This window comes from Chelonoidis abingdonii, chromosome 4, assembly GCF_003597395.2.
Source record: "Chelonoidis abingdonii isolate Lonesome George chromosome 4, CheloAbing_2.0, whole genome shotgun sequence".
Lineage (NCBI taxonomy): Eukaryota > Metazoa > Chordata > Testudines > Testudinidae > Chelonoidis > Chelonoidis abingdonii.
Genome location: NC_133772.1, coordinates 87,389,687 through 87,403,971, shown reverse-complemented (window position 1 = coordinate 87,403,971; position 14,285 = coordinate 87,389,687). Strand labels below are relative to the sequence as shown.

Genomic DNA, 14,285 nt, shown 5'->3' with positions numbered 1-14,285 from the left:
ACTTGGTTCATTTATCAGTCAGGAGTGGGTCCTGTGGCTTTGGGAGTGGAACCATAGCATTAATGTGGCCAGTAGGAGACCTCAAAGCCCTGAAGCCAATGAGGAATTTTGTTTGGTCAGAGCATCCATGCTGAGGGACAGCTTGGACTGGATGGAATATCGAAACAGTACCCCTAGTTCTGTGGTGATACACCCAGGAGGACAGGTTTTGGTACATTTGGTTTGATTCCCCTATATGGCTGAAGGGAGAAGTATGGAGAGCTAGCGTTTGTAACAACACCCTGGTCAGCATGTTGTGTGCCCCCATCTATACCTGATCCACAGAAGATGAGACTGTTACAGCCCCAGGCTACAGATCCATGCCCAAGCTGCAGAGACTCACAGTTTTAGTTCTGGTGGTCCCTAATGCAATCCTCAGTGTCAGCCAAACAGAGGCCATCAGACAGGTAAGGGAAATACAGGAATTAAAAGCATCAGTCTCAAAAGGAGAAGGCACTGGTGTTGCTCACATGCCTGATGAACATGTTTCAGACAGCATAGGTAGCAGGAAACCCATTCCAGACGCTGCGGGAAGATGGAGCAAACTAGCTGCTCTATGAAAGTTGCACGAATGGGCAGGCAAGAGGCAGAGGCCTCAAAACAATCAGCCCTGCTGGCATGGGATACTGGGAATTTTTATTCAAAAGCAGGAACATCCTAGGAAAATCCAGATGTCTAGTAATGTCACTTACGCTGTGGCAGATAGCAGGGCTGAGTGTTGCAGCTTCCCAGCATGGCTGGGGTCTGTGGTTGGCTGGCCTTGCATGTCTCAGGGGGGTAGAATTTGGAATCGCCGTCAGCACAGATGACCTGGCGTTTTCGGATGCCTGAGTCGCAGCTCTTCGAACACTTGGGCAGAAAGATGAGGAGAGAGAGCAGGAAGACAGAACACAGTAATGCTATGAGCCTGGCATGCTGACCAGGAACATGGTTAGCAACTGGCAAAACATGTCAAAGCGTAGCTCATGACAGCCTGCTGAATGACAGTGTGACCAACATGGAAGTGTTGAACATGCCTAGAAGCAATTCGACTGTTACTGGCATCCAACAGCCGTGCTAGGCACAGTCCTAATGTCCCCCTTCTCTGTGGCCAGGTACCAAATTACAATGGGGCTGACAACGGAGAAACCAGGTTTGATGGTTGTGGTAGCATAGCTGACTGGCATTGGCACCTTTGCTAGGAAGTAAGGTGGGGGTGGCAAGGAGGGATTGGCAGCAGCCAGGAATGAAGGCAAGTTAGTCAGGGAATGGGGAGCAAGTATCTGTATAAAAACCATCTGCCCCAACAAGAAACTTCTCTCCTTTAATCAGATACAGGACATCATTTTCAAAATTAAGCACCCAAACCAAGCACCCATTCCCTCAGTTTGTTGGAATCCTACACATCAGACAGAACCAGATTAAGGTGTAAGGGCTCACCTAGCCTTGTTAAGACTCCATCTACATGGTGCCAGGAATTGTGCTTAGCATCTTTTAAGCCAGTCCAGGCTAACTCAGCTGGCACAGATGGGGCAAATTTGAGTTTGGGAAATTGCCTACTAGCTTTGGTGTTGATCCTGACCACAAGTCAGGCTAAACACAGTTTGGCCATCTATCTAAATTTTAGGCAGACAGCCTTCTGTTTAAACTGGGTTACCCTGAACCCTTTCAGAAACATACTTCAATTCACCAAACATGATGTCCAGCCCAATAGAGATGGAGCCTTCCTCATACTCAGTCTGTCACATTCAAATGGGTAGCTGTGATGTTGACAATGGTGTCACGGAAATGGGAATAACGAAAGCAACAGGAGTGGATTGTTTCAGTGTATCAGCTGCATGCTGCCACAGTTGTTTTTGGAGCAGACACAAGCTGTGACAGTTAGCTATGGAGCTGATAATGAAGGAATATGTGCTTCCGGCCTCAACAACCAACATGTAGACCGATTCACTTACAGCACGATATGTGAGAAACACTGCATGAGCACAAGTTAAATGATGAAGTGAGCACCATGAGGAAACAACACTCACCAGGCCCCAGGCTCCAATGTGCCAACCAATTTTCTGGATGCAATTCTCCTTGCTGCAGGGCTGGCTGAGGAGTGGTTTAGGCTCTGTCAGACAGGCAAAGTCTTGAGTCTGAGAGCCCAGCTCAGTTCTGCAGGTGACAGTCCGGGTCTGAATGCCCTCTCCACAGCTAGCTGAGCACTGCAAGAAGGACCCTGATTGTTATAGGGAATGCAGCCAGGTACCTCTAAGTTTCCTGGCTCTGCTTCCCAATTTCAAAATAGACATCAGCTTTGAAAATGTACAGTATGAACCACCACTGGAGAAGCAGCCTAATGCGTATGTTCTTGGGATGCCATCGTTCTTAGGCTGTATAAGAGGCAGAGTTGCCTGTCAGACAGGGCACTGACCTGGGACTTGGGCTCTATTCCTGACTCTACGACTAGCTTGCTAGATGACTTGGGCAAGTTATTCACCTCTCAGTTTCTCCATTGATGAGGATACTGACCTTTGTAAAGTGCTTTGAGATCTACTGATGCAAAGTGATACACACAAGCTACAGGTTATTATGTTAGTGGCTCCTGCCAGAAATCAGCACAAGGTAAGGATTTCAGAGCAGGGAAGAGGATTTATGGTCTTACATTCTCCAGATCCCGGGCCCAAAGACCTTGTCCCACTCAAGTGATCCACAGTCTCGCTCCTAATCTGTTTCTCCTGATGACAGAGGGAGAAGAGGAACTCTCTGTTTTTTCACAGGGTGGGGCTGTGTTGTGACCACTATGCTAGAAATTACATTTTATATATATTTTTAGTGTTTTTCAATGCCATGTTCCTCTTTTAATTTCACTGTTGTGATTCCTAGTATCTAAACCATTCTGGAATCTGTAGCAGTCACCATATTCATATATTTTTTTTCTGCATCTTTCAGGACAAATGTATAGTCCTGAATCTGTTTCGGGAATTGTAACGCCATGATATTATGCCACATTGTCACATTAGATTGCTCAACATCTTCATTAATGATCTGGACGATGGGATAGATTGCACCATCAGCAAGTTTGTGGATGACACTAAGCTGGTGGAAGAAGTAGATATGCTGAAGGGTAGGGATAGAGTCCAGAGTGGCCTATTGGTGGATTGGGCCAAAAGAAATCTGATGATGTTCAACAAGGACAAATGCAGAGTCCTGCACTTAGGATCGAAGAATCTCATGCACTGCTACAGGCTGGAGATCGACCGGCTAAGCAGCAGTTCTGCAGAAAAGGACCTAGAGATTACAGTGGACAAGAAGCTGATATGAGTCAATAGGGTGTCCTTGTTGCCAAGAAGGCTAACAGGATATTAGGCTGCATTATAGTAAGAGCATTGCCAGTAGATCGAGGGAAGTGATATTCCCCTCTATTTAGTACTGGTGAGGCCATATGTGGAGTATTGCATCCAGTTTTGCCTCCAATCCCCCACTACAGAAAGGATGTGGACAAATTGGAGAGAGTCCAGCGGAGGGCAATGAAAATGATTGGGGGGCTGGGGCATATGACTTATGAGGAAAGGCAGCAGAACTGGTCTTATTTAGTCTGCAGAAGAGAAGAGTGAGGGGAATTTGATAGCAGCCTTCAACTACCTGAAGCGGGGTTCCAAAGAGATGAAACGAGGCTGTTCTCAGTGGTGGCAGATGACAGAACAAGGAGTAATGGTTTCAAGTTACAGTGGGGGAGGTCTAGGTTGGATTTAGGAAAAACTATTTCACTAGGAGGGTGGTGAAGCACTGGAATGGGTTACCTAGGGAGGTGGTTGAATCTCCATCCTTACAGGTTTTTAAGGCCCGGCTTGACAAAGCCCTGGGTGGGATGATTTAGTTGGGAATTGGTCCTGCTTTGAGTAGGAGGTTGGACTAGATGACCTCCTGAGGTCTCTTCCAACCCTAATCTTCTATGATTCTATGGTGCTGTACATTTTCAGGTAGTGCAATGTCTCAACACAGCAATACAAATGTTGCCAGGCTATACTGCTGAACTGAATGTAAGTTCTGGAGAATAAATTTCAGCCCAGCACTGAAGATCAACTAGACAGGACTTAATAGGTGTCCTTCATCTCTCCCCTTTCTTTGTTTCTAGGATTTCAAATGTCCTCCTCATTGGCTGGCCTGCATGTAAGTGGTTCAAAGACTGCCCCCTTATGGAGACACAAATATACCCAGGCACCAACAATCCAACTCGCAATATCATGTATGGGCTGAACTCTGCCCAAACATACAACTTAGTGCAATGCCTTTGTAGATGAAGGACCAAGGCAGATTTGGTCCTCCGTCGACACAGAGTATGTTCTACAAGTCCCTTTCTCTGCCCAATCTGCACAGGATCTAAGTCTGTTGCCGCCCTAGATGGAGAACCTGTCTCTTTAGCTCAAGCTGTAGCATTTCACACTTCTAGCTCTGAAGATCCCTGATTCAATCCCTGGTGTGTTAGCTCAGAGGGTGGTTGTCAGATATGTACGTTGGACTCAACATGTGAACTCACCTCCGACCAGGGCCCTGTGGTCCACGTCGCACACTGTCGCATGTTGCAGGGCTGCGTGCTGCGAGGCTGCTCCGCAAAGGCCATGCACTTGGCATCATCCACCACCCCAGGGGAGCCTTGTCCATTGTATGACATGCAGTAAACTGAGCGAGTTTGGGTACCTCCCCCGCAGGTGGCTGAGCAGGCTCCCCACTCCCCAGTTTTCCAGCTGTAGGTAACAGAAAGCCGTCACAGAACCAATGAACAAAGAGGGCTAGCAAGGAAGTCTCTGTACTTAGGGCTTGCTGTATCACAGCTGGTGCCCAAAGGGCCAAGGTTAACCCTGAAATCCCCAGTTCAACTAGTTAGGGAAAAATCTCTTTTTGTGTTGTGACATCAGCAACAGAAAGGAAGGAAGACACAAAGGGCCATCACAGCATGACAGGACGTCACAGGGTCATATTTTAGTCTTCCACTCAAGAAAATTGGTGAAGGTGGCAATTTGAGAGAGTGCATAATACCTGCATGTCCAGGAGGCAGGCACGAAAGTAACAGGTGCCTACACAAGCTGACCATAAATTGAGTCAGTCTGTGTGGAGCTGAGCACCATTACATTACCAGAGGCAGAAACTCAAATGTAGCTGGAATAAAGTTACAGGTGAGTTTAAACAGGAACAATTGCTGCATAGCATATGAGGGCGATGGGGCAGCGCTGTGGAACCAATCTGTAAGTGTAACCCACTTGGCTTTCTGACTGCGTGGGGACCCCTCAGGCCTGGTCTACTATTAAATTTAGAGTGACCTAGTTATGTCACTCAGGAGTGTGAAAAATTCATACTGAGTGGCATAGTTAAGCTGACCTAATCCCCAGTGTACATGAGGCTAGGTCGCTGGAAGAATTCTTCCTTTGACCTTGCTACCGCCCCTCAGGGAGGTGGATTACTTACATCAATGGAAAAACCATGTCCATCGATGTAGGAAGTGTCTACAGCTGTGCCTCTGTAGTGCCCATAGTGTAGCCATGCCCTTAGAGCACCACTTTTATTTATTTCTAAAAGGAAGAGGGACAAAAGGCATCCCTCTATCACACTAGGGCCCTATCCATGAAAACATCACATACAGGACTGCACAACAGAAGACTAGCAATGCAATCAGCCCGACCACTTAAACTTCAGCCACAAGCTACCGTATAGAGACAAACCAAAACCCCATTCTGTCTCAAAGCCAATTCTTGAAGTGTGGGTGGTGACCCCTTGCTGGTGGTCAGTGGATAACTTCCTTGTCACACGGTGCTGGCTTAGGTCCTTATTTCCAACTGCTGACTTGCATTTAAAAAGGCTAAACATTCATTAGACAAACCCTTTGTCATGTAAGCAGTTGCAGTAGTTGTCACCAAGTTGGAAGAGGAGGGCTCACCAAGATAAGCCCACTGTTAGGATGAGGTCCACATGATGACAGTTTGAAAACCCTTGCCCTAGCCCTTTCTACCCATGCTCCAACCCTGGGAACACACATGAGCCTTGCAGCATGCCTTGAAGAGTGCCCCATAGACAACTGGTGCCTCCCCATACTGGGAGGCATGATCTAAAGGGGAGAGCACGTGTCCCCCTGAATAACCACCCCTCCGTGCCCAGCCCTGAGCCACCGTGCTCTCCCCGCTGCACATTACCTGCAGGGAGGGGGCGCTCTGTCCTCCCGCTGTGCCTGGCCTCCCTGCATGTCCTGCTGCTCTCCCTGGCAAGAGGGAGCCTGGACAGGGAGCAGAAGGGAGTCATTTCTAAAGCCGCCCCTTCCTGGTTGCTGCCCTGCAGCCTGCCAGCTGCCTGAGAGAGCCTGGCTGGGGAGGTGGCTTCTGCTCCCTGCCGAGACTCAGCCACCAGGGACTGCAGCTGAGAGAGCTGGAAACGTGCTGGGAGCAGGGGCTCCAGCTCACTCATCCCCAATCCTTGGCACCCAAGCCCAGGCAGGGAGTGGAAGCAACCTCCCCAGCCAGGCTCTCTCAGGCAGCAACCAGCCCACCATGCTGCAGAGCAGTGTCCCGGAATCCAGAAGGGTTCGGTCCCTTCCACTCCCCAGCATCTGGGGAAATCTCCCATGATGTCACCCAGCCCCTCCTTCATCCCACCTCTTCCGGCCCCATTCCACCCTCTCCCCTGCCTCTTCCTGCCCCCCGCTCCTCCTCCTCCCCCGCAGCGCCTCCTGCACACCGCCAAACAGTTGATTGCGGGAGAAGGGAGGTGCTGGGGGGATGGGGAGATGCTGATTGGTGAGGCCCACTGGGGGCCTCCCTGGGGGAGGAAGGGCTTGCCGGTGGGTCCTCAGCATCCACTATTGTTTTTCCATGGGTGCTCCAGCCCCAGACCACCCACAACATTGGTGCCTATGATTTTGGACCCCAGTGGAGCCCAAAGTCAGAGGCAGGGCCACCCAGAGGATTCAGGAGGCCTGGGGTCTTTGACAGCGGGGGGCCCCTGCCGCCGAATTGCCATCAAAGACCCGGCACTTCAGCGGTGGGTCCTGGGGTGGAAGGACACTCCGCTGCGGGTCTTCGGGGCACTTTGGCAGTGGGTTCTGGAGCCAAAGGACACCCGCCGCCAAATTGCCACCGAAGACCCGGAGAAAAGAAGCTCCAGGAGCCTGGGCCCCACGAGAGTTTTCCAGGGCCCCTGAAGCAAGTGAAGGACCCCGCTCCAGAGGCCCTGAAAAACTCTCATGGGGGCCTCTGCAGGGCCCAGGGCCTGGGGCAAATTACCCCACTTGCCCTCCCCTCTGGGGAGGTAAGGGGTGCTCATGGAGAACTTCCTGCTGTCAGCTACCTTCCAGTTAATCAAGTGATCTCCAGCTAAAACAGCTCCACTGATTAGTCAAGAGGGTAGATATAATTTTTGCCACCTCCTTCTACTTGTTCCCCCAGCCTGTCATCATCACCTTCATCTTAACCAGACTGAGTCCTCAGCCCATCCTCCTCATTAACTCCACTAAGGGTCCCATATATTTACTGAGCAAGAGAAGCAACACAATACAAGAATGCCTTCAAGGTCAATGAGCAATTTCCCAATATAACTCTGGGTTCTCTCAGCCAGGAAGGAATAGAGACACTCAGTTCCTACCTATGACTGAAGGTAGGGTGATCAGATGTCCTGATTTTACAGGAACAGTCCTGATTTTTGGGTCTCTCTTTATATAGGCTCCTATTACCATCACCTCCCCACCCCCGTCCTGATTTTTTACACTTGTTGTTTGGTCACCCTAACCCTAGGCCAGTCATAAACAACTCACATTCAACTGCAATTAAGGTAGTTGATAGATCTAATAGTATTAGTGTGGACACCTGATCATTCATTATCCATCAAGTTGTGTTTCTGTACCATACACAAGTCTGCAACCATACTGACAAGGGCCAAGGAGATCTGGGGCACCTAGATACTATAAGAGCATCTTGTTGCAATCTTTTCAGTTATCTTACCCAAAAGAGGGAAGATTAAAATGGTTAAATAATTGCTCATATAGTTAATGTCAAGCAATGGTTTCTTTTGCAAAGGGCATATGCAAGTGTCCTTCAAAGCAGATGGCAACTTGTGCTCTTCAAAGGAGGCAATGAACCAACAATGGACCTAGTTCTTTCCAAATGACCTTTAGCAAACAGGAGGGATATGGAGCTAAGTCACAGACTGTGGTTAAAAATTCACCCAACACCTCCAGTACGTCAGTGAGTGCCACACGATGAAATCTGAGCAAAGATAACCTGGTGTTTGTTCCCCACAAGATATAATTCTGTGCTGCCACGAATTTAAAAAACTCTGTCTAAATCTGCAAAATAACTAGAAATTCCCTCACAAAAATCAGCAGCCAGGCACAGACTGCCCAGATTAATCAGGCTGCCAACCATGCAAAACAAATTCACTGATCAAGATTTTGCAGATGCTATAGTGGAATTAAAAAACCAATTCTTCATTTTCCCATAAAGCCACAGTATAATATGCTTAATAGGCAACAGGTTTAAAATAAACAAAAGAAACACACATACAACGCACAGTCAACCTGTGGAACTCCTTACCAGAGGATGTAGTGAAGGCCAAGACTATAACAGGGTTCAGAAAAGAACTAGGTAAGTTCATGGAGGATAGGTCCATCAAGGGCTATTAGCCAGGATGGGCAGGGAGAGTGTCCCTGGCCTTTGTTTGCCAGAAGCTGGGAATAGGCAACAGGGGATGGATCACTAGATGATTATCTGTTCTGTTCATTCCCTCTGGGGCACCTGGCATTGGACACTGTCGGAAGACAGGATACTGGGCTAGATGGACTTTTGGTCTGACCCAGCATGGCCGCTCTTGTGTTAAAAGGTCTTTATGATAATTGGCCAAATTCAACCAGAGGCTTTTGCAACTGGTACTCAAGGCATCTTCTGCCTCACTTCTTTCATCACAGGCCATCTGTAAACCAAGGTGACCTGTGAGATTGAAGCCATGAAAAAAGATGCCTAAGGACCACTCTATTGACAGTAGACGGCAACATGGTGGTAGGTCCCACTCAGCCATTAGTAGAGTGGTCTGCTGGGAGGACAATTTTTCTCTTTTTTGCTTCCAGTGCCATGGTGGAGAGCCATATCATCACAGTAAACACTGCATCCAGGCACTTTTGTGCCTGAACTGGAGCGCATGCTGTTGGGAGAAGAGCTTCGGAGGAAACTTGAGGTTGCAACAAAAGGAAGTTTGGCATTCTGACTAGTTATTAAATAATCTGATTCACTGCAGTCCTACCCCATTTCTGTTTCTTTCTACGAGTTTTTCATCTTGACAAATTGAGCAAAATCTTCAAAAGCAGCCGCCTTGCCCAAGGGAAATGGCAATGCTTATTTCAGGGTCAGAAACAGAAAGATACAAAGAAGTGTCCCCTCCAACAGTCACATCAGAAGAGCAAATAATCAGTAGGGCTCACCAGTGTCTGAGCAAAGCTTCCCCTTTTCTAGTACCCAGGACCCTCCACCATCATTTGTAGGGGGTGAGAATCAAAAGCAAAGCATCATCCTAGACCATCACCAAGGATGAAAACACCCAGTGGCGTTCACCAAGCAACTAGATTTTCTAGGTGGGAAGTGGGCAGAGAATAGCTGAAGCTCTGCTTTCTATAATCTCTATCTCCTTCTTGTTACCTCTTCATTTGAGAGCTCCAGGCTCCGCTGTGGCTCCACACTCCCGGCAGATAGATGTAAGATATCCTTTATACACAGAACAAAGGTTTGAAAAGAACTTTAAGCAATATTTAGAATTCTAGAGCTACAGCTTATTGTGTAGGCAGAAATGTTCCTAGGTCTCCAGGTGCCCTCAAAACACAGGGGCTCCAACAGGTCTCACACTAATTCCACTTGATATGCAAAGAGGTGACACCAGGGTGTCCCAGGGTGATAAAATGGTACATGCTGCAGATACCCAAGTTGGAGCCATGTGGCAGCCAACTGTAAGTGCAATGGAAGTGGGAGCTTGACAGCCCAATAGGAGGAAGGACTGCAGGGCTCAGCCCTCTCAGAAAGGGGCAGGACCTGGGGAATGCAGGAAGTTAACTCCCCTTGCTCTTATATTTCCAGCTCTAAGTGAAGGGAAGAATGAACACTAAGTGAATCCTTCTCCTTCCCCTACTTTGGCTAGGATAATATCCCAGCAACTCTACCTAGGCAAAGTGAGAGCCCCTGGTTTTGGACACAGACTCAGGCCATGTAGATCCATTCCTTATGGGCACAGAAATCCATTCTCACATCTTGGATAAAACATTTCAAAAGTGCCTAAGGCTACTTCTACACTACAGCCGGATTGACACTCTGAGATCGATCCATGGAGATCAATTTAGCGGGTCAAGCGAAGACCTGCCAAATCAACAACAAATTGCTCTCCAGTCGACCCCTGTACTCTACCCCCAATGAGAAGAGTAGGGTAAGTTTCTCCCATCGACCCCCCGCGGTACAGACCTAAGTTATTCATGTAGTTGGAGTTGCGTAGCGTAGGTTGACTTACCGCAATAGTGTAGACATAGCCTAAGTAACTTAGCAGCCGATATCCCACTTTCTAAAGTGACTAAGGCACTAAATCCCATTGACCACTGTTCTGCCAGTCACAGCTCAGATATCACCTACCCCTGGGTGCTCTAGAGACATCTGTTTCCACTGACATGTGAAGTGTATGTGTTTTTCATCAGCTCCAGACTGGGCCGGCAGTGGGGGAAGCTGAAGGTAATCAGCATTCTTTTTCCTGGTTCTCAAGATACTTCACAAAGGGGTTGAAGAATCCAGAGAGGTGGAAAGAGAAAGTCTCACCGTTTTGTCTGAGGACAGGCTTGGAGACCACATGTCCGGTTATTGGCTGGCTTTGGTTTGTCCCTGCACATATAGTCTGGATAGGCCTCATTGTCTATGGTGCAGAACACCAGGCGTGATTGGTAACCTAAAGGAGAAGAGGAAAAGAATATTCTAGTCAAAGTGGCCCCTCCATAAAAGGGATTTAAATGCAATGGTTTGGGGAATGGCACATTTCTGAGGTAGTCTGGAGCCCTCATAGCATCTGCAGGCTGCTGAGAGAACTGGGCCAGGTGCAGCTCCAGGAGTCTCTATACAATCTGTTCCCCCATAAATTGCCCAGTGGTTAGGGCAGTAGCCTAGGACCTAAGAGACCTGGGTTCAATTCCCTGCTTCTCCATGGACTCTCTGTGTCTCAGCTCCCCAACTGTAAAATGTGGATCTTAGTATTATCTTACCCTAGGGTGGTGTTGGGAGGATAAACACACGAACAATTGTGAGGTGCTCAAATATTCTGGTGAAAGATGCTGTAGAAGTACCTACCCTAGATAGCGGCTGGGCCCACTGGAAGGGTAAGAGAGACCCGGAAGGAATTTTCCTTTAGCTCAGGTGACTGTGCCCTGTGTTTTGGAAGTTGAAGAACCAGGATTCTAATCCTGGCTCCTGAGTGGTGTTCCCGGCCAGACATAATTTATCTAGTAATTGTGTCCGTTGTCTGCAACGCATGGACTTGTTACAATAGCAGATCTGAGGGTCAGCCCAATGAGGCTGGGTTTAAGCCAGGATGAAAGTGGATCAGCCCCTGGGGAAAGGGGCAACTCTGCATCCCTATTCCAGGATTATAACAGCAGGGGAGGTGATGTCACCTTCTACAGAGGCATCCTTGAACTCATATTATGGGCAAGAGTGGTAAGTCACTGCAGCAGCCACTAGCAAAGAAGGTGAGAAAGGGCAGGCAGGAGCTCAGCATACTGTGAAACTGGTTTTCACTGAGAATCCATGAGTGTGTTAATGTGTACATAGCGTGACCACAGGGGAGCTCTGGCAGCCTCTCTGCTGGATGGATGCTCCATATGGAGGCACTAGCGGTGGCAGGCTGAGTCACATGGGGGTGGAGCAGCAAGGAGCTGGGCTTAGTGAGGACGTTTTTTGGGTGGCTCAAAGGGGCAAAACTGTGTGTAAAGGGCTGAAGCTAAACCAAAGAAAACTTAGGCTGTCTGTCAGAAAGAAATCCTTGACAGAAAGATCTATTGGTCTGGAAAACTGTCCCCAAGGGAAACAGTGGGAGCACCATCACTCAGGACATAGAAAACTAGACTGGACAAACCTCTGAAAACAGAAAGTAGGGAACAATCCTGCAGTGACCCCCAGCCTGGCCTCTGATTCACAGACCCTTCATAGCCTACTGCAGCTGCCAATGCTCCTTAATCTCTCTGTGGGACAGCCCTGGGGAAGGGGCCACTGACAGTTTTTCAGATGGCAGTACGTAGTGTCTTCCCTTTTGGATACTGGCTGTGCATTGGGTACTGTCTGCCACTGGTGAGGGTGCTCCCAACCCTCTCACCTCCGCCACACTCAGAGCTGCAATCACTCCAAGAGCCATAGCTCCAGCTGTAGCCCGAGCTGTACCCTTGCATGGGCAGGTAGTATTCATACTGCACCCCCTGGTTTGGCTCCTGGCTGATGAGCTGCAAAGGAAAGAGAATGAAGTAAGAGCCAGACAACGAAACAGTATTTTCTCTCTGTCTCTTGGCCACGCTTCCCGTCCTTACCTCAGGATCCATGCAAGGTAAACTCCCCCTTCTGCTCCCTGCACCCCTCTGTTCATTGGCCATTTATTTTCTGTGCTATGTTTCCTCCCTAATACATCTTAGACTCTAAGACTTAGAGCACTTTTTCCAGTGAAGAGAGAGCGTGCATCTTCCTCAGAGCTGGTTGATTGTGCTGATCCTCTAATAGGCAGCAGGTGGTACCTTGGGCTGGCCTTACGCACAAGCATAATGAATAGCTACTTGGGTGCCCCCATCCTATACCAGATCTTTAAATCATGAGCTTCCCCTATTATCTTCTTTAGCTTCTTGACCAGAAAGAAGAGACAGCTAGTCACTAGCAGGTCTCCTCCTGCTGCCTCTCTGGCAACAGGACCAGAGCAGAGAGTGGTGTGAACATGGCTTGATAGTTCCCCTTCTTACAGGGGAAGGCCCCACAGATCATAAGGCTGGCCCTGGTGATATCCTTGCTCACTGGGCTCAGTATAGGTGTATCACCTCCCCTGTCATCTTCTGACATTATCCTGTAGAAACCAAGCACATCATCTCTGCAAAATGTGACGTGTAGCCCAAGACCTACAAACAGAGCAGGACGATATTAAGAGAGGATAAACACAGCTGCTTACCTCAATGACTAAGGGCTCAGTGGTGGGACCCCTGGAGTGAAGCAGCTCAGGGGCCAGGTCCCCTTCAGAGCCTCTATCGTAGTGCACAACTGTGCTAGCGATATGCAGGTCTCGGCTGAAGTCAATCGTCCAGTGCCCATTCAGATAATATTCCCCCTGCACATTCTTGATGGCTGGACAAAGCCAAAGGGCACAAGAGAGGAGGTGGGGGATGAATGGTTTGGAAGATCCACTATTCACATGATATGCTGACACCACTTCAACCAGATGCCATATAACATGGCTTTATGCTCTGCTCTAGATCTCACAGGACATCAGCAACTCACGAAGCCCTCAGTTCAACAGCTTGAAACCCAGCACCATAACCTTCCTAAAAGCTGAGAGTAACTGCTGGGCTAACGTACCAGTGTCCATTAGACAGTGGCAATGGGTGCATCATACATGGTAACTCATGGGAAATGAATGTCCTCTTGTGTTCAGTACCTTCTGCACTGGAGATAAACAGCTGTGTTTCCCTTCGGTGTTTGTTTTCAATAAATGCCAAGTCAAATCAAGTCCCTGTAGGAAATCATTATCCTGTGACAACATTCTAGCCCCACTGATGCTCCCTACTGTCTTGCTCAGGCTCTCTGCTTTTCTGCACAGTGAGCCTTTTCCACTGCATGGTCCAACTTTTTGCTACAGATTCCATTCCAGACCTTGCTGTACTTTCCATTCCTCATCTGATTATTGCCTGTTCTGTTAGGTGGGCAAAGGTGTTTGTGTTGCAATGTGGCATAGAACATTTTGACACCATAATGAAAACCCTCCCATGTTTGTACTGTACAAGAGCATGTCAGGAGTCCATCCATAGAGCATGGGGAAGATAGGGCCTAATGTACAAGGAACTGGCCAGCCCAGAAGAGGCCTGTGTGCTGAGAGCCCATCCCGAAAGCAGAGGTGGCAGAAGTTTGGATTTGACTTTATCAAGTGTGATGGGGCAAGGCCAGATGGGTACAGTAAAGTACTGAGAAACAGGTATGTTAGACCCAGGCTAAACAAATCCCTAGTACCCTGGTGACCAAATGGCAGTTGCTCCAGGTTAA

At 48.4% G+C, this 14,285-nt stretch overlaps 1 protein-coding gene across 1 annotated transcript in view; it reads right to left on the bottom strand.

Moving 5' to 3' along the window:
• PAPLN (papilin, proteoglycan like sulfated glycoprotein) overlaps nucleotides 1–14,285 on the bottom strand; it is a 75,116-nt gene that overhangs the window by 24,427 nt on the left and 36,404 nt on the right. The window contains 8 exon segments of the mRNA XM_075065425.1: nucleotides 732–888; nucleotides 2,049–2,225; nucleotides 4,541–4,748; nucleotides 8,547–8,600; nucleotides 9,672–9,737; nucleotides 10,827–10,953; nucleotides 12,370–12,493; nucleotides 13,201–13,373. Of these exon segments, the coding sequence (XP_074921526.1) occupies nucleotides 732–888; nucleotides 2,049–2,225; nucleotides 4,541–4,748; nucleotides 8,547–8,600; nucleotides 9,672–9,737; nucleotides 10,827–10,953; nucleotides 12,370–12,493; nucleotides 13,201–13,373 (1,086 nt within the window).